We start from the raw sequence: 25,250 nt of genomic DNA, 5'->3' as shown, positions 1-25,250 counted from the left end.
AAATTATCTTTCTCCAGCTGTTCAGAACAATGTTTGCAAAACATCAGGATTCCAGAGAGGAACTGGAAGAAAATAATTTTGCAGATTTCATTTGTTCATTTGAAAATCTGTTAACCTATATCTTTCCAAAAAGCTGTCTTTATTTTACTACAACCGAAGTTAACTTTCTCTTTAGCAGAATAGGGTCCACAGCTGTAAAACCGAGACAATTAGGCTAAGATACGCTTCCAGTAGTGATTCTTCCGCTGAAGAAAAATTCAAGGAAGTAAGCATGCTTATTCATATGAAAATCAACACAACTATACCAGACAGAACCTTTCACTAATACTGGAGAAAGAGTTTTAATTATATATATTCCATTGTGGCATTACTCATTCCTATAACATGTTTTTGCAAAAGAAAAAGAAAGATTCAGTACTTTAATGAGTTTTTTTTCTTTCAATGTTATCATCCCCATCCATTGCTGCAACATAAAGGTGTGGTATGAAGAATTTCCCATCTCAAAGGATGCCTTGTATCCCCATCAGCAAAGTAGGCACACTCTGGGAGGCTAGCCAGGATGTGGGACTGGCCTCCTATAAAGCTGAGTTTGTATATGTACGTTTAAACAGAATTTTACCTGTATTTGCAGTAGTTTTAGATTTACTAGATGCTCTCTACCCTTCAAGAACGCAATACTAAAATTCGAGGAATTCTTCCCTTTTCCCGTTTTTGCAAAGAAAGGAAAAATAGACCCTAAAACAAATTTCCAATTTTTTTGGCAATACTTTAGGTACATTTTTGGAGGTGTTTTAATACTTTCTTTGGTTAGAAAAAGTTCATGCAGACCAAACTCAAAAGTTCTATAGCGTGCCTTGGGAACTCTATTCAAACACACGCCAGGACTGTTCTAGCGCTGTCGGATTTTTACACCGTGGAAAGAGAAATATTAACCAGTAAAATAACAAGCAGGTTTTCAGGAGGGTTGAGAAGGTTGGAATTAAGTTACCCAGCAAACAAGACAGTTGTCAACGCCGCACTTCGGGTTTGTGGGTTCCCACTCCTCCCCTCCTCCCTACGCCAGGACGGTGGTGGGGACAGGGCAAGATGGGCGGGGCTGAGATACTCTGGAACTGCCAGTTTTCCTCCCAGCGCCGCGCACCTGCCACCCCCACTCCCTGCGGTCGCAGCCCACTTCCCGCAGGATGCCTGGGCCGGCCGGGAGGGGCGCACCTGGCCCATCAGCCTCGAGCCGGCGCGGGCGGGAGCAGAGGCGAGACGGGCACCCAGATTAGTGGGCTGAGCGTGCTATTTTTTTTTAAAGTCAGCCTCCCGGGGGATGTTGGATTTGGCGGGGCGTGCTCTTTGAAACACTATATTGGGAACCTCACACATTTAAAAAAATTTTTTTTTTTTTTAATTGCAAACCTTCCCAGTTCCCTCAGCAGCTGGAGAGCAGGCCCGAGGCGGCGTTCCCTCCCTCCCTCCCGCCACCCCGTTTCCCTCCTTCCCGCCCCCTCCCCCCGCCGGGAGCAGGATTCGCGGGAGCCGCCCCCTCCCGGGCGCCCACTTGGTTCCTCCCAGCTGCCGAGTGAATGGGCCGCCCTCCGGATTCCGCGGAGGGGGCGGCGGGAAGAGGCCGAGGCCGAGCCCGAGCCCGGGCCCCGGCGGCCGCCGCCCCCGCCCCCGCCCGGCGGCTGCCCACGCCGGGATCTGCGTCACTCGGCCGCGCGTGGGCGGGAGCCAAAGCGGCGAATGTACCAAGAGCGGAATCTCCCAATGTGACAGCGGGCGGGGGGGGTAGAGGCGGCGGAGGCGGGCGGGGGAGGGGGAGGGGCAGCGCGCGCAGGGAGGGGAGGGGAGGGGAGGCGGGGAGCAGGGGGGGAGGACGCGGCGGGGGAGGTGCCGCCGCCGCCCGCGCCGGGAGGAGCCGCTGCCACCGCCACCGCGGACGAGCGAGCGCCGTCGGGGCTGGCGGGCGGGAAGGAGCGGCGGGCCCGAGCTGGGGTGGGGGGAGCAGGGAGAGAGCGCCCCCCACCTTTCCTTCCCCCCTCGATGGGAGCGGGGGCGTCCCGGCCGCAGCAGCCGACTGAGGAGAGAGAGCCGGGGGCCGTCACTTCGGAGTTGCTAAGGCGTCCTGGGGGAGAGCGCGCCAAGACCGCTGCAGCCGCTGGCCTAGTACGTACCAACTGGCTGTCCGCCAACTGCGGGATGCGTTCAAGCTCGTGCGACCGCGGGCGAACTTGGAGTGGCGGAGTCTCCGGGCCGCGCCGGCACTTGGGGCGGCGGGCGTCCAGGGCAGCTGGCCCCGCGCGGCCGCCGCCGGAAGGAGAGGGAGGCATCGGGCTCGTGTGGGCGATTCCCGGAGAAATTCGGTGCGCAGGGGCAGCAAGAGGGCGAGCGAGGCAGCGGGGCCGACCTGTGCATCTCCTCCCAGAAAGCCGGGGGCGCAGCGTCCATTCTCCTGACCCGGCTGGGGCCGTCGCGCGGGGCGCGGAGCGCGGAGCGGTGGTGGGTTGCGTGGTCTGTTGTGCGCGGTGGGTGCGCGCGCCGGCCCCAGAGTTTTGCAGCCACCTTCCGCAGGGGCAGAATCTTTTTGTTGGTTTGTTTACTTTGTAAGAGTGTTGCACTTAGAGCCTTAATTTTCGTCCTGGGTATCCTCTCCTTTGGAATGTAGTTTTCTTTTTGAAAGCGGAAGGAGAGTTTTGTTTGGAAGTGGCTTACAGAAATTTGGCACTGAGGTGCGATGGAAGCGAGAGACTCGTGCTCGTTAAGGCCGAGTGTGGAATTTGCAAACACATGCGGGACATACAAGCTTTGGATGCAGTAGTCTGTGACCTTATTCATGGAGAAACGTTGCAAGTGCAATCAGATGCTTACGGGCTGCATTGTCAGGGTTCACAAGGCACAAGATATGAAACGACACTTGGAGTGAGCCTAATTGTTGTAAGATCTCGGGGGAAAGGATAATTGAATTGGAATATATTTGCATTTATAGGTTCCGCAGACCAGGTTTTGCAGCAGGTGATCAGGAGGAATCTTTGACTTGCATATACTTAATTCCTCACTACGTGAGATCCGGGAGGCATGGAAAATTTGGGGGTAGATGTCAATTTAAAATTTCCTTCCGAAAGAGTTGATTTGGAGTAACCTGTCACTACCAATTGGTTTGCCAGTGACGTGTCTGCAAACTTAAGGAGTGCAAAGATCAGAGCTGAGAGGGAGATACTCAGATCTTGTTTAAAAATATTTTGGCAGTTTTAATAGATAATATTAGATTGCATAGGAACTGAATTTTAAAAAGATTAGTCACGTAGGAAATGCTAGGCTGTTTTGTTAGAGAACTGCGCATGCAATGAAATACCTTCTTAGATTTTCACTTTTTTGAAAAATTTCCCCTCTAAAACATACCAGATGATGATACGTCCTGATTTATGTGTGGGTTTTAAGAAGGAATATTGGGAGAAAGGATGCAGAGGATTTACTTTCTCTATTTTGGGTGGGGACTGATATTTTCCAGAAGACCTAAAAAGCTGCCTCTAGTCTAATCTAAGTGCCAGTAAAAGTGGCTTAGATTAAGGGGATATCCTTTTTTCCTCCATTTTCCAGCATTTGAAACATTTAATATTTTCATTAAGTTTTAAAAATTATGTTGTCCTTATAGGTATTACCTTGCATGTAAGTGTTCTCTTGAGAGTTTATACATGTCTGGCAAGGTCAGCCTTCTTTATTCCTGTTTGAGTATTAGTTATTGGAAAATCAAGTCTTGAAAGAAAATGTTAAGGAACCATTGGAAGCCTTCTTGTTTTAATTTTACTATTTTTAACATCTTGCACAAAAGTTAATATGCCATCCTGGTGTTGGAAAAATTTCATTTTTCTTGGCTCTGGTGATTTCCTATTATATGTGAATAAATCAGTAATAATAATAAAAACATGGAGGCAGTGTAGATTTTTATTTCATTCTTCCTGCTAATTGTGGATGTAATGAACATGACAGGAATCCTTAGGAATACTATAGCTGATACAAGGAAATTTAGTGAGCTTATATAGCTAATAAATAATTTGATATATCTGGTGAATACATCCTGTCTTGTTTCAGAAGTATTAATAAAATTGAATAATCTCAGCTAAATTAATTAAAAATTTTTCTTTTTTGATGACTAGTAAATATCCATTGCCCTGTAGAAAAGTTAATATATTTTCATTCTCCTTGTTGCTATTTGGAGAATCAGTTAAAGTATTAGATATTTTCTTTTAATCACATATTAAGAGCATATTGATTTATTATTAAAGATTTCGGGTGTTTGTACCGTGGCTGCTCTGAAAGAAGAAATGATAATGTATGACAAAGTGGGGGAGACCTTTGAAGAATTTATTGCATGAACTTAAAAATTTAAAGTAAAAGATGGTTGCATGGAAACAGAAGTATGTCAGGTTTTTGTGTCTGTTGATCTAGACTCTGTCCTAAGACTTGGGGTTCATCTATTCCATTATGGTAAGTCAGGTTGTTTTTGTTGGTGCTATTCATGTGCATTATTGGAAATAAAAGCTTTGTACAATTTACCTTTAAGTGTGAAGCTGTATTCTGGATACCACAGAAGCATGATATATTTTATGTTACTTTCATGGAAATGACCATTTTTTAATATGTTTGAACAGGTTAAGATCTTGCTTGTATAATCATCTTGTGTATGCATATTTCATGTGAAGTTTATTAAAAATAATAAGGAATAAATAATGCCCACTTAAGCATAATACAAGGTTCCTAGCCCCTTTGCTTTGGATTTAGTTTTATTTTAACTGCTTCGTTCATTCTTTTTAGTAGAATGAAGAACAGTACAGTTATTATATTAAATGCAAATTTCCTTTTTGATCTGACATTTTCAAAAACTAGTGCAGTAGTAGAATATACTCCCTTAAACTTAACAATGGAACAAGTGGGAAATTAGAGAAGTTGATCTTGGGGGGAAAAGTAGCAATCCTCGTCTTGTCAGAATTCTCACAGCTAAAACATACCATTAAGCTTTCAAGTAGTAGTTTTGTCATTTCTCAATACATTGTATTTAGAGAGTTGCACCTTAACTTGTACAGTATGTTAATTTAATAATTTTTAAAGATAAATTTCTGGGAAAAAAATTATAAAATTTATATGTACTGTGTGCATACTACATGCTCAAATGGCACTTAATGTATGTTGAATAACTTGACTGTTAGTTGATTGAAGAATTTCTAGCCATTATATGAAATACTAGTGTTTACCTGTTGGTATCACAGCTAAGTTAATGCACAGTTATTGTTTAATTGCAAAATAAATCTGATTTTTTTCTAATTTAGATAAATTTAGGGTTATACATTGAAACTTTAATTAAAATTTTGAGGTTTATAAGAAATTTTTTCCAGCTTCATTCAGAATTCAGAAAAAATCAGTAGGAGAGAACACTTTAAGTTTCCTAAATTACTGTTAATTCATTAGAAGCTATATGTTTAATTCATAGCTATTACAGTAATAAGATCCAAAAATATCTTGACTTAAGATATATCCCCGCATGCTTATTAATAAATATGCCTAGTTAAATTGTTTGGTACTTGAAACACATACACAGGAGTGAGGACCTGGGTCGACCTGCTATCTTAAATAACCCATGATGTAACTAAACTACATTTAATTATTTTAGGTTGAGTTCTGGGACTGGGACAAAAATGAGAAGAATTCACTTCCTAGGCTTAAGGCTTATCCTTCCCTAAGCCAAATTCTGGCTTGTCATAAACCTTTCCAGTCTCAACCTGTAGTGTACCCATTGTACCCTTTCCCCAGGCTCCTATACCTTCAGGCTACATTCTCCCAACCTTGGCAATACTTCCGAGGCTCTAAACGTGGTCACTCGCCTCAGATTTCCTATCTCCTTCCTTGCCATTTCCCATCTCTAGCTTTCATTCCCTTTAGCGTGTACTGAATCTCATCTAGGTGTTAGAGGAAAACAATCTGGTGGAACTAATTCACCTTAATCTGTAAGTGACTCATGAGCTAACGCTTCCCAAGTTTTTTCACATATTTTTAGAAGTCTGTTAAGAGGTTGCTGTTAACTTAGATAATTTTAAAGTAAAAATTTCAGGCTGTGTTGGGAGGCAGGAATTTATAGTCCTCTGCATAAATAAGTCAGATTTTACTAGGATTTTGCCCTTGGTTTCTCCCCACTCCTGGCAGTCTCTCTTCTTTGGAATGCCATGGACTTCATAAAAGTGTATACATATATATTTCCTGCATCATGAAGAGGAGGATTCAAGTGTAGTGTTCATGAATCCATTTGAGTGTAATGATCATTTATAGGATTGATGTTTATTAGGGGATAACATTTTAATTCGTCGAAACCAAGAGGAAAGAGACCTGGGATCTCTCGTGCCTGAAATTGACTTAAAAGGCTGCTTTTGGGGCTGGGCTAACATGATGTCTGTTGTCGCCGCAACCACGTGTGTTCCTGTAAAGGAGAGCATCCGGCCATCTTATGGGAATCCACCACACAGGCTATAAAAAGGGGAAGTATTGAGGATGAGAGAATGAAAAAGATTGTAGGTAAAGTAGCAGGATGTGCTTTTGTTAGATTGGACCCTAATTTACACAGGTTATTCCTTTTGGAATATAAAAGGAGGCTGCTGATCAGATTCTGACTCAAACGTTGGGTTTCATTCAACAGAAGCCTTTAGAGAGATGTTGTTCTACCTTGAACCCTTTGCTGGTAGTAGAGGGGGATAAAAGATGAATGAGAACTAGTCCCTACCATCAAGGAGCTTGTAGCCTAAGGTAACCTGTTCTACAGGACCATGGCAGTCTGCTTCTCTGTTCCATGGCTCCTTATGTATTGAAGCTAACATTTGGCATAGCATTTATCAGAGTGGTTAACTGTGTGCTTACTCGTCTGTATCCTGATTCTTAACAGTTTCTCTGTGAAGAACCATCTGAGGAAAGTCCAGTGTTTGGCACGAGCATAGGGGCAGGTGAAGGACCACAGAGGAGGCTGGACAGGTCTGGGATGCCTATATGAGTAGTTTGGATTTTTTCCTCCATGAAGTGGGGAGATTTGCATAGGTGAGTAAAGAGCCACACCTGTACTTTAGGAAGATAAAGTTGGCATTGCAGTATGGGAAGTATTGAAGGTGAGATAGCTGTTTTCAAAGTTGGGGCGAGAAGCAAGGGGAAAATCAGAATTAGGTGCTTTTGAGGCAGAGAAAGAAAAAGGGTGGTGTTGTGGCCTAAGGACATGCAGATTGGAGGAAGGAAGAGGAAAACAAAAACATGAACGGATAAAGAAAATATGGTATATACATGCAATGGAATATTACTCAGCCATAAAAAAGAATGAAATTCTGCTATTTGCAACAACATGGATGGAACTAGAGGGTATTTTGCTAAGTGAAATAAGTCAGAGAAAGACAAATACTGTATAATATCACTTATATGTGGAATCTAAAAAATAAAACTAGTGAATATGACAAAAAAGAAACAGACTCACAGATATAGAACAAACAAGTGATTGCCAGTGGGGAGGGGGAAGGAGATTAAGAGGTACAAACTACTATGTATAAAATAAATAAGCTATAAGGATATATTGTACAGCACAGGAAATATAGCCAATATTTTATAATAACTATAAATGGTATATGACCTTTAAAAATTGTGAATCATTATGTTGTACACCTGAAACTTATATAATATTGTACATCAACTATACCTCAATAAAAATTAGGAAAAAAAAGGAATCTCTACTTTTATTAATCCAGGAAACTGGAAGAGTAGTGGTGCAACTAAAAGAATTGAGAGTTGGGAAGAGTAGATTTGGGAATCTGGAAGAAGGGAGGAAAATGAGATAACATACTTGCTTTTGGACTTACCAAATTTGAGATGTTTGACAATCTCCACATGGTAGTTAAAATGCTGAATTATCAGAAAAACAGTTTGGGTTCTCAAACTTTTCAGGTATGAAGATCACTTTTTAAACTATAAAAAAAAAGCAAGTACTCATTAATTTTGCTTAGTGTTTGTTGATATAATGGCAACAACTGTGAATTCAGTTACACTTTTAAATGAGTTTGTATTAAATCACAAAGTATTTACTTTTATTTGCAAAGTAGGGGTATATGTGTGAGCCAGTGCTTGGTGTATGTTTGGATTTGAGAACACTTTGCGGGAACTCCACGAACCACTGGCCCAAGCTACAGATAGCAGTTTGGAGGTCAGTCTGCTCTAGGTGATATTGAAGGCTGGGAGTGGACGAGATCATCATGGGAGAATATGGAAAGACAGTAGAAACGGGATCTAATACAAAACTTTGGAAAATTCCTGCACTTAGAATAGAGTAAGGGAAGGCAACATAATATAGCAAAAAGTCAGGTGAAGAGTGTTTCAAGGAGTGACATCAAGCTACAGAGGTTAAAGAGAAAAGCTGGTGATCACTCAGGAGTTACTCGAGAGTTTTGATCGAGGAGTCAGGACAGAAGGCAGGCTGAAGCTTCTTGGAGCAGATTGAGGCTGATTTGAAGGAATGGTTCTTCTTTTCCCTTGTGACCATTAAAGACTCTGCCTTACTCTAAATCCCCACGTCCCAGCTTGGAGAAAGTCAGAGAAGTTTTGTTTCCCATATTCATATTAAGTGCTGTGTTGTGGTTCGAAGACAAAGCTGGAGTTGACCTGTCAAGTTTTCTGAGCCAAACCAGCTCCTTATTTCACTTAGCATAGTTTAAATCTGGCAGATGACTGATCCTACCCCATAAGGAGCCAAAGTGAGTTTGTTTTTAAAAGGTTCAGGAACAAATCATTACCATTTAAAATAGATCACTGAATAACAAACAACAACAAATGGCCTTAAAGGAGTCCATTGTTTAATTCCTCTTCCTCTGGAACTGACCAGACTGAGGAACATTTAAGCTGGTGCAAGTGGAGGTTTGCGATATATAGGCCCTTGGTTTAGCTTTTGAATGCAGTTAAAAAATGGGTAACCGGGCTTCCCTGGTGGCGCAGTGGTTGAGAGCCCGCCTGCCGATGCAGGGGACGTGGGTTCGTGCCCCGGTCTGGGAGGAACCCACATGCCACACGGAGCGGCTGGGCCCGTGAGCCATGGCCGCTGAGCCTGCGCGTCCGGAGCCTGTGCTCCGCAACGGGAGAGGCAACTGGTTTCTCTTAATTGTGGAATTTATAAAAAGGTCACACCCAGCATGATTGTTCCAGCATCTCTTGAACAGGCCAGGTAACTGGAGTTTGCAGTTGAATAGATTTACTCTACTCGCAGCTTCCTATATTATACAGCATTGTGTTAGGATCCTTTTATGTTTACTTCAGATTGGAGAGATGCAGTTTTCTTTGGATTTATTTGACCTGCATGTCGAAGCACGAATAGATACAGAGTTTGTAAAAACAGAAAATCTCATAAAAATTTTCTTTTAAATCAAATCAAGTTAATGTATGAAGTGGTGGTTGTTTAAATTATCCCAACAGGCTTTGTAGGAAACTGAAACATTCTCTTAAAGCAAAAAGCTTAGGGAGAAAACTCCTTTCCCAGCAGTAAGTGTGGGCCTTTAGAAAGCCTCCTGGGAGTCTAAATAGTTCACTTATTTATCTTTCATCTGGTGTCTTGACTTTGGAAATGTACACTGGGTCCTGTCAGTCCTTATGGGGATATTATAATCATAACTACTTTCTTACCGGAACATAAGGGCTTCCTCTTAGGAACTAGTGGGTTTCCTTTCTTTTTGGGTAAAGATGAGAAAGGATAAAAGTTGAAAATTAATATTTTCTAAAATCATTGCCTTATCTCAGAAGAATAAAACCTAAGTTTGGGTTTTTAGTTCTCCGTAAGTTTCTCTTTTACATTTGTCCATCATATATTCTTTGTTCTCCTATTGCTCATAAAAAGATTCAAGAACTCTGTTCTAGATTTTCTCATGTAATTTTTACTTTATTCCATAATTTGGGGGAGTATATATGGTGAGATAACTGATGACACCATAAATCTTGCAAGGTTACAGTCCTCTTATAAAAGTGATTTTGTGTGTGTATGTGCATACATATATATTTATATGTGTGTATAGATATTTTTTTTGTGTGTATACTCTTGAGTTGAAAGCCTGTGGAGCTATTGCATTAGGTGTATGAAGGGAAAGTAGGTTTCCTTTCCTCTACCTCAGACACTTTCTAGAAACCCTTCCATTTGGTATAATGTTGTTCAATACAGACTTTAACTTGTGTCTGTAACTCCCAAGAGCTTGTTTTTGTGGGTTAGTGTCCAGCTGGATGATAGATTCTCTCCCCAAAAAGTCTCCCCTAGAGTGGGAGGACAAAGCAGATCCTCCTATGGGTGATTCAGAAGATGCAGGAATGTTTTTTCCAGAGAACTGAGGTGGCATGAACATGACGGTGGTCTCAAAACCTGTAGGAGTTCATGCTGCCCAGAGAGTGTACTAAATAGGGATCTTCTAATGTAGTTTGCCAAATTTGCCAAATCATGAGAGTCTGCTGAGATGCAACCCAAGGACCTAGGAAATTATATTTTTTCAGAAGCACCCCACATGATTTCCTGGCTGTCAGCAGATGTTTAGTGGGCTCAGATTCAATCTTTTTTTATGTATCTTGGGAAGTCATCAGGTCACCTGGCAATGCCCTTATAAAATAAAGAACCATAAAATTTGAGGAGGTCAGTAATTGATTAGAGCAGATTGTGGATGACACAGAGATTCCAGGAGATGGGGGCTTCCCAGGAGTCAGTCCTTAGGGTGGTAGGGAAATGCATTCTCCTTGGATGGGATGACTGAAACTGGAATTTTGGGTAGAATTCTGGTTGATGGCATAAAGCAGAAGTCCCAAGTTTGGTGATCTGGTGTTCCTAATATTCCTCTGCTTGTCTTATCTCCCAGTTAACAGTTGCTCCTTACTTTCTGAGTTGAGAGTGGAGCTTTCATTTTCCTTTGGTGTATGTATTCTTTTGGCCTACTATAATTTTTGCCCTTAGAGGGCTATAGGGTCCTTTTAATCCTAAGAGTGCATTGATTACAAGTTTGTTTCTCTTAAATGGAAGTACTTGGCCAACTCCTCTTTGTCTGTGGAAGGTCTCCAGGCAACTGTGAATAACTTTTAAAGGCTGCTAAGAGGTCAAGAAGTGCTTTGCTGGGTCTTGTTCTGTCTCTTTAAAGGCAGACTTCTCTGCCTTGCTTGAGCTCTAAAAGTATTAGTTCCTTGTCTCTGTCTTAGGCTCTCTGCTGCTTCTTTGGAGGGATCTCCCACCCTCCTTGGCTTCATCCTCTGTCTCTAACCCTGAGACACATTTAGGCTCCAGTCTGTCCACAGGACAGTTCTACTGAAGCATTCTACCTTGCGCCATGTTCAAGTGCCATGTGTTTGAAAGGGAATTCCATCATCCCTGATTTTCTGTATCCCCAATGCCTGTTGCAGTTCTAGACATTTCCTCTCCTTTTCATCACTTACATCTAAGTGATCACCAAGTCTTGTCTGAATTTTTCCTGCCTCTTTTTTTCTCAGTTCCTAAATATACCACCTTCTATCTTATCAACTCCAGTTCATACTGAAATCTCTCATCCTCTGCCTGCCAGACTAATCTTGCTACTTTTTTTTATAAAATGGGAATTAACTATACCTATCTCACAGGGCTGTTGTGAGGATTAGACATAATATAAAGTATTTGTCATACAGTGTGACACAAAATAAGTATTCAGTGCATGGTAGCATAGTATACTTCTTACCCCCTTCTGAATTTGATTATCCTTCACTTTGCCTCTGTGTCCACACCATGGAAGCAGCAAAGTGAATAGTCAAAAATATGGGATATAGAGCCCTGTGAGCCTTGGTTTGAGTCCCTAGACTTCTGCTTAGCTAGTTGTGAGATCTCAGGCAAATTACTTATCTTCTTTGAGCCTTTATATTTTTTTTTCTTTAAAATGGAAACTATTACTGAATCTTGACCATTAAGGTTGATAGGAGAGTAAAATAAGATAACTTATGCGTAGAGAGAATGCTTCCTTAACAGTCAGTTGCTATGCAAATGCTGCTTGTTTTTTATTCTTCCCATACTGAACTCGTAAATCCTATAGTGTCTAACAAATAGGCTTAAGAAGTTTGGAGCAAGTGTGATGAGTATTTCCTCTTTTTTTTGCAGGTTAAGCCCATCCACAGTAATGGCCGCGGCCCTACCCAGGACCCTGGGGGAGTTGCAGCTGTACAGAATATTACAAAAAGCCAATCTGCTTTCTTATTTTGATGCCTTTATCCAACAAGGTGGTGATGATGTCCAGCAACTCTGTGAAGCTGGAGAAGAGGAATTCTTGGAAATCATGGCACTCGTGGGCATGGCTAGCAAGCCCCTTCATGTTAGGAGGCTACAGAAGGCTTTGAGAGACTGGGTAACAAACCCTGGCCTTTTCAATCAGCCACTAACGTCCCTGCCTGTCAGTAGCATACCCATCTATAAATTACCAGAGGGATCACCAACCTGGCTGGGAATATCCTGCAGCAGTTATGAAAGGAACAGCAATGCTCGGGAACCTCATCTAAAAATCCCCAAGTGTGCTGCCACCACCTGTGTGCAGAGCTTGGGACAGGGGAAATCAGACGTGGTGGGGAGCTTAGCGCTGCAGAGTATCAGTGAGTCCCGACTCTGGCAAGGCCACCATGCCACTGAGAGCGAGCACAGCCTCTCCCCAGCTGACCTTGGCTCTCCAGCTTCCCCAAAAGAAAGTAGCGAGGCGCTGGATGCTGCTGCCGCGCTCTCTGTAGCCGAGTGTGTGGAACGAATGGCCCCCACGCTGCCGAAAAGTGACTTAAACGAAGTGAAAGAGCTGCTAAAAACCAACAAGAAGTTGGCCAAAATGATTGGTCACATCTTTGAGATGAGTGATGATGATCCACACAAAGAGGAGGAAATTCGAAAATATAGTGCAATATATGGCAGATTTGACTCCAAGAGAAAGGATGGGAAACATCTCACGCTTCATGAGGTAAAAAGCCCACATTTTTCTTTGTCCATATGTGGTGTGTTGTGTCTCTTAGAGATTAATTTGGTAATAGTTTGCAGCTAAGGAGATACATTACCTGAGAGCAGTATTAAAGACATTTAGGTTTAGCAAAATGTAACTCTTTAGTGAAAATAGACCATATCTATCGTGTGTGTTAGGGTATTTTTGTGTTGAATTCAAACATGTTGAGCTTTGGAACTACAGTGTAGGGTGACTTTTAGAAAAATATCAGAATTTAAGCAGTGAAAGCATAAAGTCTTTGCATGTACAAGGCAGTTTGTCTTTTAATTAAGAAATAAAATGAGATTTTAAGTAGAACAAAAATCATTTTTGTGGACTTTTTTTAGAAAAAAAAATTTGTAAACAATAACCACAACTTAAAGTGATTTTCAGCTAGCATAAAAAACAATTATTTTAGATGAATGTTAGAAGAATTATTATAGCTTTGAATATTGTTTTGGTTTGACATTTGGCATTAAAAATTCTCATTTTATTTTTGTAGCACTCTATCCAGAAATACTTTGCTTAAGCAGAAGAATGCATATACGTATGTGTCTTTCTCATTTACTCCCTTTTTCTTGTCTGTCTGGCCAACACATCATATTTAAGACTCAAGCGTCTTTAAGACCTTAAGACTCAAGCATAAGCTTAAGTCTTTTTTGATATGTTTTCCCCCAAGTGACCGTTCCTTTCCGTTTTTATCCCTGTATAATATACACTTCTGTCACAGTAACTTCAACACTTTATTGTACTTATATATATATACTGGTCTATCCCTCACAGTATACTTTGGGATTCTTCAAGGCAGAGATAATGTCTCATTCATTTTTATATCCTCAGAATCTAATGTACCCAATAAATGCTTGAAAAATAAATGCATTTCAAAAGTTAAAAAACGATTTCATAGCTAAAATTTATAGCCATTTATCCGTTAGAAGAAAGAGAAACTCTCCTTGAAAAAAATGTTCAGTTGAATGCAGTATTTCACGTTAGAAACATTAGATCTTCCCCCCAGACTTATACTTTAACCCAAAAAATATTATATATTTATTGAAAAAGTATTCAGTCATTACAAAAGGATGTGAAGTAATTGAATCTGTAAACATTCAGATTCTTTTCTTTACATATACAAATGTGGGATCATATTTTCATACACTCTTCCTCCAAATTCTTTTTTTTTAAACTTAACAATATACTCAAAGTACAGTGTACTATTAGATATATTTTTAAGTGATTACATATAGAGCTACCTTATTCATTTATGGGTTATATTATATTTCACAATATGAATGTGCTGTTATTTATCTTAACCATTCACTTTTTGATGTCACTTAAGTTGTTTCCGTTTTTAAAATTTTATATATGGTAGGACGTGAACATTACACATATATATCTTTACAGACTTGTGCATGTTTTCCTATAGAATAGAGTCCCAACATGTAAAATTATGGGATCAAAGAATAAGTAGATTTAATATTTTAGTAGATACTGCTAAATTGCCTTCTAAAAAAGCTGCAGCAATTTACATTTTCACTATCGTTGTATGCAAGTGTCCATTTTTCCACTCTCTTGCATTTATCATTTTTAATCTTTGTCAGTCTAAGAGATGAAAAAATTATCATTGCTTAAATTAACTTTCCTTAGTGAGTATGAGTATCTTTTCTTATGTTTCATAGACATCCAATTTTATATTCATATCCTTTGTTTTAATGTTGGAGTTGTTTGGTTGTTTTGTCTAACCTTTAAAATATTGGTAAGAACTTTTTATATTTTAAGGATATTAACCTTTGTCTTATGTTGTAAACATTTTCCCAGATTATCATTTGTCCTTTGACCTTTCAGACTGGTTGCCGTGTGGAAGTTTAATTTTATATAGTAATATTCATTTATCTTATCCTGTGTGATTTCATTTGTCTAATTCTCTATTCCTTCACCAGTATAGAGTTAGTTTAATTACTGTAGCTAAATAATGTATTTTAATATATGGAAAGGCAAGTGCCCCTTCTATAGTACTATTCTGCAGCCTCTGTTTTTTTAGGTAATCTTACACATTTCTCCTTCCAAATGAAATTTTTAATGCATTTGTCAAATTTCCCCAAAATTTCTGTTGGTGTTTTGATTAGAAATGCCTTAAAGGTATAGATTAATTTGGAAAAAAATGATATATTTACAATAATGAAAACTCCCGTACAGTAATATAGTATATGTGTTTACTTAGATCTTTTATATTCCTCAGTAATTTCTTAGTTCTTTAGTCATAGGTTTTGCACATTTCTTGTTAGGTCAAATACTGTGTATTATATATGTATATTAAATGTCTGTATCATAAACATATTTATTTTGCATATATATACAAGTATATAAGATACAAAGGTGTATAATCGTAAATAAAATTTTTTCCTGCTTTATAAAATTACTATCACCGGCCGATTTTTGTATATTAATTTTGTCTTCAGCAATTTCACCATCTGATATTTTAAAATAAATTATTTTAGATATGAATGGATACTGGTGCTTAATATCAGAGAAGTGGTTAGCAAAATTAGTCACAGGGGATTCTGTGATTTGATCTATTTGGGGCATGTCCTTTTGTAATTGTTATATATTGTTGCCATACAATAATGGACTCAGAAGAACTTGTGAGTAGATCTAGAAAATACAGGTAGCATTATAATTCAGATACACTTCGACACTTTCATTACCTATGAACCAATAGAGAAATCTACTACAAGGTCATCAATAATAGGAAACAAAGGGCAAAACATGTTGGCAGTTTTAGGTTCATGCTATAATCCAGTTTTCATATAATTTTTAAAACAGAGCAGATGAAACACAGTCAAGGGCCTGTCTTTTTATTAAAGCAAAAGTATGTTAAAGAGATGACTTTAATAAAGCCTATCAACCTCACTTAAAAAATCCTAACCTACTTTAAAAGTGAATTATTTCAACTTTGATTTTGCTAAGGGGCTCTTTGCTTCTTTGGATAAATAGGCACAGGTGGTATTTAAGTAATGAGACCATTGTGGGTTTCCCAAAATAAGGGAACAGTCAAAATGAATGCCAGCGGCTGAGATGTGGGGTTGGGGGTTTTGGAAAGTGTGGCTTGTGAAGCTTAACTTCGACCACTTATTATTTGTAACTCAAGTATGTGGGTCTGGTCTAATAATATAGTTTAGGATAGAAGTTTATGAATCAGGACACTTTCTTCAAACTAGTAACCATTCAAGAGTTTGATGGAAATCACAAAATCCTGAGGGAATTAAAAGAAAGAAGGTACTGTCAAGTGTACACTTGCGATAATTTCACATTTTTTCATTTGACTATTTACAATGAGAGAAAGATTTTTGAGTTTTTCTAAATTCCTAAGATTAAAGAATGTTACTAATCTGTCCTCAGTTTCTAAATAAGGAAATATGTGACTTATTCTTAATTCACTTTTGGTAGTATTTCTGAGAGCTTTCTTCATATAAACACTGAACACTCTTTCAAGACATATAAGTAGGTCAGGAGCAGATGAAAATCAGGAAGTTACCTATACCTGAAAAAATTTTTTCAACTCACAAGCATATGAAATTCTTATTCTTATACGCATTTTTATACTTGTTTCCAAGTATCCATTGTCAATATATTGTATAATTCTTTACATTTCACAGTAAAGAATTGTAGAATGAATCATTGTTATACACACTGTTTTTAAGCTAGAGAATCAGTGATGGTCTTAGAACATGGCTAGGTATGGCCTGGTCATAGGAGTCAGACTATGAAGATGGTGTGAGGGGCTGAGGCCTAGAACCACACTAGTTATTGGTGTGGGACAGGTGCTAAGGGACAAACCCAGAAGCAGTACTAGAAGGAAGTCCAGGCAGGCAGAGTTCCATCTGTCCAAAGGTGTGTTGGCAGAGTATATGGTAAACTAGGTAAGCAGTATGCATCAAATCTTAAAGCAATGAATGGATAAAGAGAGAGAAACGGAAAGTTGAGAATAGCAAGGCTGTGGAGAATGTAGGGGCTTGTAATATTCAGAAATAAAAGCATATAGACAAGTCGGCATTATTGTCAGCAGATAGCAACGTCCAGCCGAAGAGCTCTGGAACTCAAAGATAGAAGGGGAAGAAGAGGAGAATGTGGAGTTAGTGGGTAAGTTGTAGACCTAGTGGAAATGCTACAGGAACTGGAGTGCTAAGCGGGGTACTAACATAAGGACCTAGGCCCACAGAATACATGGTGATGCCAAGTTTAGGTCAGATACCACTGTAGTGTTGAGAAGGCAAGGCTGAGTGTTTCAGAGAAGCCCAACATTCTTAGTTCTGAGAGAGGGGGAATGCCAAATCCGGGAACCTCTTAGACCTGAACATATTACTAGTGAGTTATGATGCTGAATTCCTAACTCTCAGCTTGAGTGGATCAATTTCAACATCTAATACTTGAAAAGAAATGTTGGACATTTCCTTTTGATCATTTAAAAAAGTGGATTATAGGACTCTTAGGGTAGTCTTTCTTCTTGAGTCACGTTTGATAAGTCACATTTTTCTGAGAATTTGTCCATTTCATCTAAGTTTTCAAACATGTTGGCATAAAGTCATTTATCATTTTTAAGACCTAATATTGTTTGTACATTTGTCTCTTTTTCCCTGATCAGTCTTGCCAGAGGTTTGTCAACTATATTAATCTTTTCAGGGATCTGCAAACTAGAGCCTGTGAGCAAAATCTAGCCCACTTCCTGATTTTGCACATAAACTTTTATTGGAATACAGCCATGCCTATTTGTTTATGTATTATCTGTGGCTACTTTTGAGCTATGATGTAGCATTGGGTAGTTGTAACACAGACTAGCCTATAAAGCCTAAAATATTTACTATCTGACCTTTTACAGAAAAGCTTTCCAGCTTCTTTTTGAGGAAGCACTTTTGGCTTAATTGATATTTTTAGTTGTGCTGTGTTTGTGTTTACATCTACTTTCTTACAGTTTATTTTATTGTTCTAACTTACATTTCGTCCTGAGTTCATTAATGTTCAGCTGTTCTTCTTTTCTCATGTAAGGAGTGAAGGCCATAAATTCTCACTATGTATTGAATTAGCATTATTCCCAAAGTTTTGATATGTGGTTATTTTATTATTTTTAAATTCTGATTATTTCTCTTTTTATTTATGATGTCTGATCCATGAGTTATTAAGTTTTTTTCATTTCCTAATATGAGGGTTTTTTTCCTTTATTCTTTTTCCCAGTGATTTCTAACTGAATTACACTGTGGTCAGAGAACATGGTTTGTATGATGCCAGCCCTTTAAAATTTGTTGTGATATGAGTTATGGTCCAGTATGTGGTCAGTGTTTTTTAATGTGCTTCTGCAGTTGTTGGTAGAGTGTTCTGTATATGTCTGTTTTAACAAGCTTATTAAATAACTCTGTTTTTCAAACCTTCTATAGACTTTTTTGTTGTTGCTGTTGTCTGCTTGCTCTATCAGTAGCTAAGAGTTGTGTGTTAAAATCACCTACTCTGATGGTGGAGTTGTCTATTTCTCTATGTATTATGCAGCAACCTTATTAATCTTTAATAATGCATTTTGTTTTAAAAAACTTTTTTTGTTTGATATTAATATAAATACATATGCTTTCTTCTTGTTAGTAATTTCTTGTTACTTCTTTTTTCCATCCTTTTACTTTTAGTCTTTCTGAATCCATGTTTTAGATACATCTCTTGTAAATACCAATAATTGGATTTTTAAAAAATTCTCTTACATTCCTTGGCTTTTAACTGCATCATTTGGTTCATTTACATTTATTATAATGACTGATGTTTTGAATTTATTTCCTTTATTTTATTTTGTATTTCTTCCCTTCCTCCTCTTTATATCTCAGATTTACTATCTGGAATTAGTGTCCTTTAGCCTGAAGTGCATTATGTAGAATTTTGTTAATGAAGGCCTATTGATAGCAAACTCTGTCCTTCCTCACCCCATTGGAAAATATCTTTATTTTGCCCTCATTCTTAATTGCTACTTGTTCTGGGTATCAAATTCTATATTATCAGTTATTTTCTGTTAGTAATTGAAGATATAATTTCCTTGGCCTTCAGCTTTCATTGTTGTGTTTAGAAGCCAGTGGTTATCTGCCTATTGTCTGCTTTTGAAATCTTCTGTTTTACCATGCCCCAATTTCTTCTCTCCTTCTGACTTCTCAATTTTTCTTAGTCATTTTTACTATATTACTCTGTAGTCATATTTTCAACTCCTTTTATTTCTTTAAATGAAATCTTTGAGGGTCTGTTTCTGCTGTCTGTTGTTTCTGCTGGTTTTTACTTTTGGTTCCTTGTTTCTTTGGATGTTTTATGATTTCTTTCTATGAACTCATATTTCTTAGAACTGTGGAAATGTTTTGAGGCCTAGGAAGAAAATGGATTCTCCTAGAGGCTGTTTTTGCTTCTACCAGGCACCTGTACTCTGCACATAACAACTCTGGGACCCTATGAAAATTAATTCTCAGGCTGTTTAGTGTGAATTAGGGCTGAAAATCCATGTGAAGAGCTGATTTGGGGTTATGAAATCTCAGGAGAGTATCTTCTGTTCTCTCCTATTTAATAACAAGGTTAAAGACAGGTAGTTCTCCTTGCATTCTCCTGTGGGGTATGGGTATATTTCTAATTCTGTTTTGCATCAGGCTGTAGTACTTTCGTATTGTTTTTCATAGACTCCTCAGCCTCACCTTTGATGGATACTCGGCTTTTCCTGTTATTCTCTTCCCACACTCACCAGCCCAATGAGGGTGTAAAGATTGAAGTTCATCTGGTTTAGCAACTGTCCTCAACTTACTCCTTTGAGATACTGTCTTCATTCATTTTGGTCTGAATTGTTCTTACTGTCTTGCTGGCTTATTGATGCATTTAAGATATTTTTTCCTTCTATTTTAGCCAACATTTTTCCTGTGAGAAATGTGAGAGGGGCTGGTCACGGTACCTAGCCCTCCCTGTGCTAGAAATGAAAGTCTTGATTGCCTTTAGAGCCTCCCTATCACACAGCATTCATGTGGTATTTTTATGCTAACACTTACTTGAAACTTGATTGAAAGTCACAGTCATTTGATTGTTAAAGATTATGACTACCAGTAGAGAAAGTTTTAAAATCTAGTTAAAAATAATAGAAAGCTAACTTTAAGAATTCTTTTACATGAAGATATGAATGGAATTTTGGTATTTTTAGCCATGAAAGGAGGAAGTAGAGGAAGTAAGTAAACCAATGAGGGAGAATATCTTATTTTATACTTTTAACAAAATTAGAAACTTAGAACTTTTAAAAAGCTAGCTTGGTGCTGCAGTGAATGACTACTGGTTTTGGAGTATTTGTATCATTTTTCTATTTAAAATATATCATAATAGTTATTGATTTAATTATTAGCAACTGGGAGCATGAAATTGAGAAGATACAGAAAATACATTTTTGAGGGGAAAGCTTGATGAATCAGCTTCATGTTACAACCTGGGGTGAGCTATAATTATTTCTCCAGCCTCAGTTTTTCTACCAGAAGGCTCTCTGAGGGCCTGGAGAGTTCAGTATAGTTTTTCGGTCTGTTGGAGCCTGAATTCAATAACAAAGATTGTGTTATGTTTTTTTTTCTTGGTTTCTGGTAGGATGATGGAAGGAATACTAGAATGTTGTTTTATTTTCTGCAGTTGTGAATGAGCTGGTACCTCTGAATGTTGTCAATTAAAATATCTTACTGACAATCAGAATTTCTCCATACTAATTTAGATTTATGAGTACAAATCAGAAACAGCTACATAAAAAGCAACTTGAGAAGGATCTTTCAAGATCATTGTAGCTATTGCTAAGCTGAAATTGAAGTTAATTTATTTAGGAAATTATTCTTTGAAGTATATTTACTTTTAATTCCTGTACCATTGTGCCTGTCAAAAGCACTTAGGGAAGAAATTGATCTACTGAGGATTCTTTAGGAGGAGGGGAGAAAGCTGAAAATAAATTCCTCCTATTATGTTTTTATATTCAGTTATGGGTTTAAAATAAGAAGCCTAGGCTTATTGTAACCTTGTTGCCAGTAGCCACATTACAAGCATATTGGTGATATTGCAGGTTTGGTTCCAAACCACCACAATAAAGTGAGACACACAATTTTTTTTTGGTTTCCCAGTGCATATAAAAGTTATATTTACACTATACTGTAGTGTATTGTGTGCAGCAGCATTATGTCTGAAAAATGTACATACCTTAATTAAAAAATACTTTATTGCTAAAAAATGCTAACCATCATCTGATAACACAGGGTCACCACAGACCTTCAATTTGTAAAAAAATTAGTATCTGCAAAGTGCAGTAAAGCGAAGTACAATAAAATGAGGTATGCCTGTATTTGAGAATAAGCCAGTGTAACCTACAGTTGGAAATCTGGGGAGGAGGATATTAGATACCTATATCATACCATATACTGTATACCATAACACATTGTAGATGGAGTAAATATGTGGAAAAAATAAAACCATTAGACTAAATTATAGGAGAACATTTATATGTATTAGGGTGAGAAGGGAGCTTCTGTGCATAGCACTCAAGACAAAACTATAGGGCTAATGACAAACTATGAAAAAATAAAAAAACAAAACCACTACATATGATGAAGAGTTAATGCTCTTCATACATAACAAATTCCTTAAGTCCCTAAGAAACAAAATAGTGCAATAGAAGAAACTACCATGAGCAAGCAGATTTTAAAATAAGTCAAAAACATAAAAATTTCAGTGTTACAGCCAAAGAAATGCAAATTATAACCAAACGTCATTGTAAATACATCAGATTGGTAAAGCTTTTAGATAACAGCCAGTGTTGGTCAAGATTCTGGGAAATGAACTCTTCATATAATTGTTGTAGCATTAAGATTTGAAACAATATTTTGGAGAGTAATTTGATGAAATATGTAAATCTCTTAAAATTCAGTATATTCTGTGACCAAGAAGTCTCTTTGTACTAATTTATTCCAAGTAAATAACTGAATATATGTGTAAAGATGCACATTTAAGAATGCTCTTTGCAGCTTTCTTTGTAGTACGTGAAAAATGAGGGTAATGTCCAGAGTGAGGTTGATTTAAATAATGTATTGCTATTTTCTACAATGTAATATTGTATGTCTAGGTAGTAAAAATTACATTGTAAAGGATATTTAAATTCATTCATCAGTCAATCAGTGCTTATTAAGCTTACTAACCATGCCAGATACTGATGTAAACAAGCCAAGTCTCTGCCTTAATATATGAAAAAGTAAAAAATGCAGCATACGTAAGTGAAGGAAAGGAAGTTACACATCTACATTCACATGTATATATGTACACAGAGAAATATTGGAATAATATGCATTAAAATATTAATAGTCATTCTGGATGGAAGGACTGCATGCTGCAATTATTTTCTTTTGCTTCTCTGTATTTTCAAAAATTTTAATAAGAAAAACTGTGAATAAAGTGGGATACCTGGGTAGGGAGAAAGGTAAATGCCTGATTCTTTGTCAAAGGAAAACAAGAACTAACACTAACACTTTGTGCCAGCTCTCTTCTCACTTACTTCTTGTTACCGTCCTTGGAGGTAGTGATATTATCCCATTTTGCCTCTGAGAAAATTGAGGCTCTGAGAAGTTTTTACATGTCCAAAATCACACAGCTGGTAAATGATGGAGCAAGACTCATCCTAAGTCTCTCTGCCATCAAATCCCATCAGTTTGCCGTCAATCATGCCTGGAATGAGCATATTTCTTGCTTTTTAAAAAAGTCTGATATACCTCTTGGCAGTTCCTTACATCTATTTAAGTTGACAAAATTACGTGAAAAACATTTTGTAGTCTACTAAGCAAATTATAGATTTTCAGTTTAGGATAACCTTTGATATTTTAAATTTTAGTACAGGTGTTTGGTCAACTAGCAACACTATATTGGCAATATTTAGCACTTAGATGAAAGAGTAGAATTAGATGAATCTTAGAGATTTAGTGACTCCAAGACCTTGATTTTCCATTATAACCCTCATTTGTGATAATGCTATCTTTTACTAAGTGATTTTATAAATACTTAACTAAAATCATTTTTTATTTCTTCCTAAGAATTTTCACGTCAGTTCACATTAAAAAAAATATCTGTAAGACCATGTGTACTCACTTGTAGTTAAGGAAATATTATCAGCATATCATATAATCATATCCCTTGATTTCTCATAAGCAAAATAAGATGCAGAACATTTTTTAACTTTTTATTTTGCTTATTTTCTATAAACTCTCCTACTTAAAAATAAATAAAGCATATAAATAAATAAAACCAGGATGACTGTTTTGCTTAGTTCGAGTTCTGAGAGAGGTAGATAACTTGATTTGCTTCTGAAATTAGGCAGTAGGACTAATTAGGAGTATAGGCTATCCTGATTTTCATAAATTATGATTTCATTATATAATGATGTGACTTCTTATATTCTTAAGTGAAACATTTTCTGTATTGATGAAATAAAAATGTTTATAATTTTTAAAACTTTGTTTTGAACATGCAGCTCACTGTTAATGAAGCGGCTGCTCAGCTTTGTGTGAAGGATAATGCTCTACTGACGAGAAGAGATGAACTTTTTGCCCTGGCTAGGCAGATTTCTCGAGAAGTCACCTATAAATATACTTACAGAACCACCAAGTAAGTGTTTAACTAATTGGCAGTATTTTTGCATTGTTTGTTAGAAGTAGAGCTTGAAACACCATCTGTTGATAGAATATAAGCATATCTGAAAAAGTTGAAGTGTGATTGTAGTCCTATAAGATTAAACAGTGAAGTGACTTTTCAAAACATTATTGCTGAAGTGGTTTTCATTGATTGGTTTAATCCTCTTTTATTGTCTTTTGAAAGATAGTTCCCTAGGACTATAGCATTGGTTTGGTGTGGTTCTCGACATTTCTTCTCTCACACAGATGCTTTCTTTGGTTTTGAGTGTGATGATGGGATTTAGTTAGTCATCATTTATAGACTTATTTATATACCCTACCAACTACATGAACTTGTTGAACTCTCTGCGGAAGCAACGTGTTTCCTTTTGCAAGGTGTCTGCGATCTAATGAGATTAGCTGAATGGATAAAAAGACTCCATTGCCCAGTATTTAAAGGAAAATTGGAAAATACTAGGTTACTAGCAAGGGCAATATGGAACATGTGTTTGAAATAAAAAATCCCATGTTGAAAAGCAGTGGTGATTTTAAAATTTAATGTAAACATACCTTATTATTCTTCATCTTATCCTCACTTGAAGCCTAAGCATTGTCTATAGATAGCAGACCATTTTGATTTTGTTCACTTGTTCTACATGGACCCTGATTGCCAGTGTACCATCGGTTGTGCTTGCCACTGCTTCTCGGAGGAGATGCATTAGTGTGACTGAGTGTGTGTTAAAAAAAAAAAACACACACCACATCCTGAGCACCCTTTCCAGCTCTAATAAATCACATTTTCTGGGGATGGAGCCTTAGAGTCCAAACTTTCACAAGCATCTCCTATGATTCTTGTGTATATTCAAGTTTGAAAACCACCGATACAGGCACTTGCTGTCATCACCATTATTTTCCCCAGCTCACAGCAGCTTTGTTGTCTGTTCTATCTCAAGAGCCCATATACTTACAAACTGGGAACAAGTAAAATTATGCAAAATAAACGAACAGGATAAGAATATACAGCAATATTATAGGATTATGTACAAGATTCTTTTTGAGTTGAGTGATCAAGAGCTGATTTTTGTGACTTTGTTTTCTTCGCTGTATTATACAATATTTTCTTTCTGACTGCTTTACTTAAATAATTTTCTTTAATCAAAGTAGTGCGTGTACATGATTTATGAAGTCACATAGTACACAAGGCTTATCACAAAACTCAGCAGTTCCCCCGCTCCATCCCCTTTCTTTCTGAATACTACGACCCAGAGGCGACTGCTTTCAACAACTTTTAGTTATTTTTTGTAGTATTTATTTACATTTATATATTTTTAAAGTTAAATCATTTTAAAATACACAAGACTTTTACATTATTTATTTATAAGCCAAAACTATGTATAAAGCTAATGCAAAAAAGTTGCACTCTCATTTCTGTCTCTTTTTACTCTGTTCCTCTTCTCATTGTAGGTAGTTTTTATTAATTTCTTTTTCATCCTTCTAGTGTTTGTTTATGCACATGTAAATAAATATAAATATGTTTTCTCACTTACACCTTTTTTTGAAAAAACAATAAGTAGCATGTGTCTAC

At 37.7% G+C, this 25,250-nt stretch overlaps 2 protein-coding genes across 5 annotated transcripts in view; both read left to right on the top strand.

Moving 5' to 3' along the window:
- The first annotated feature begins 2,068 nt into the window (after nucleotides 1-2,068).
- Nucleotides 2,069-25,250, top strand: part of NAB1 (NGFI-A binding protein 1) — a 43,944-nt gene continuing 20,762 nt past the window's right edge. For 2 of the 4 annotated variants that reach the window (XM_082630750.1, XM_082630748.1), the window contains exons 1-4: nucleotides 2,074-2,157; nucleotides 6,917-7,065; nucleotides 12,140-12,977; nucleotides 23,527-23,660. In XM_082630750.1, the coding sequence (XP_082486876.1) occupies nucleotides 7,043-7,065; nucleotides 12,140-12,977; nucleotides 23,527-23,660 (995 nt within the window). In that variant the 5' untranslated portion in view covers nucleotides 2,074-2,157; nucleotides 6,917-7,042. Of the gene's footprint in view, nucleotides 2,158-4,289; nucleotides 4,477-6,916; nucleotides 7,066-12,139; nucleotides 12,978-23,526; nucleotides 23,661-25,250 lie in introns of those variants that run through there. The other 2 variants (XM_082630749.1, XM_082630751.1) reach the window with 2 other exon arrangements.
- LOC309809551 (uncharacterized protein) lies at nucleotides 2,170-3,428 on the top strand. Its single transcript, XM_082630754.1, has one exon. The coding sequence runs from the start codon at nucleotides 2,191-2,193 to the stop codon at nucleotides 2,596-2,598; it is 408 nt and encodes a 135-aa protein (XP_082486880.1). The 5' UTR covers nucleotides 2,170-2,190; the 3' UTR covers nucleotides 2,599-3,428.

This window comes from Mesoplodon mirus (genome assembly GCF_964341445.2).
Source record: "Mesoplodon mirus genome assembly, chromosome: 8".
Classification (NCBI taxonomy): domain Eukaryota; kingdom Metazoa; phylum Chordata; class Mammalia; order Artiodactyla; family Ziphiidae; genus Mesoplodon; species Mesoplodon mirus.
Note: the sequence above shows the minus strand (reverse complement) of the source record. Positions and strands in the feature narration are given on the sequence as shown.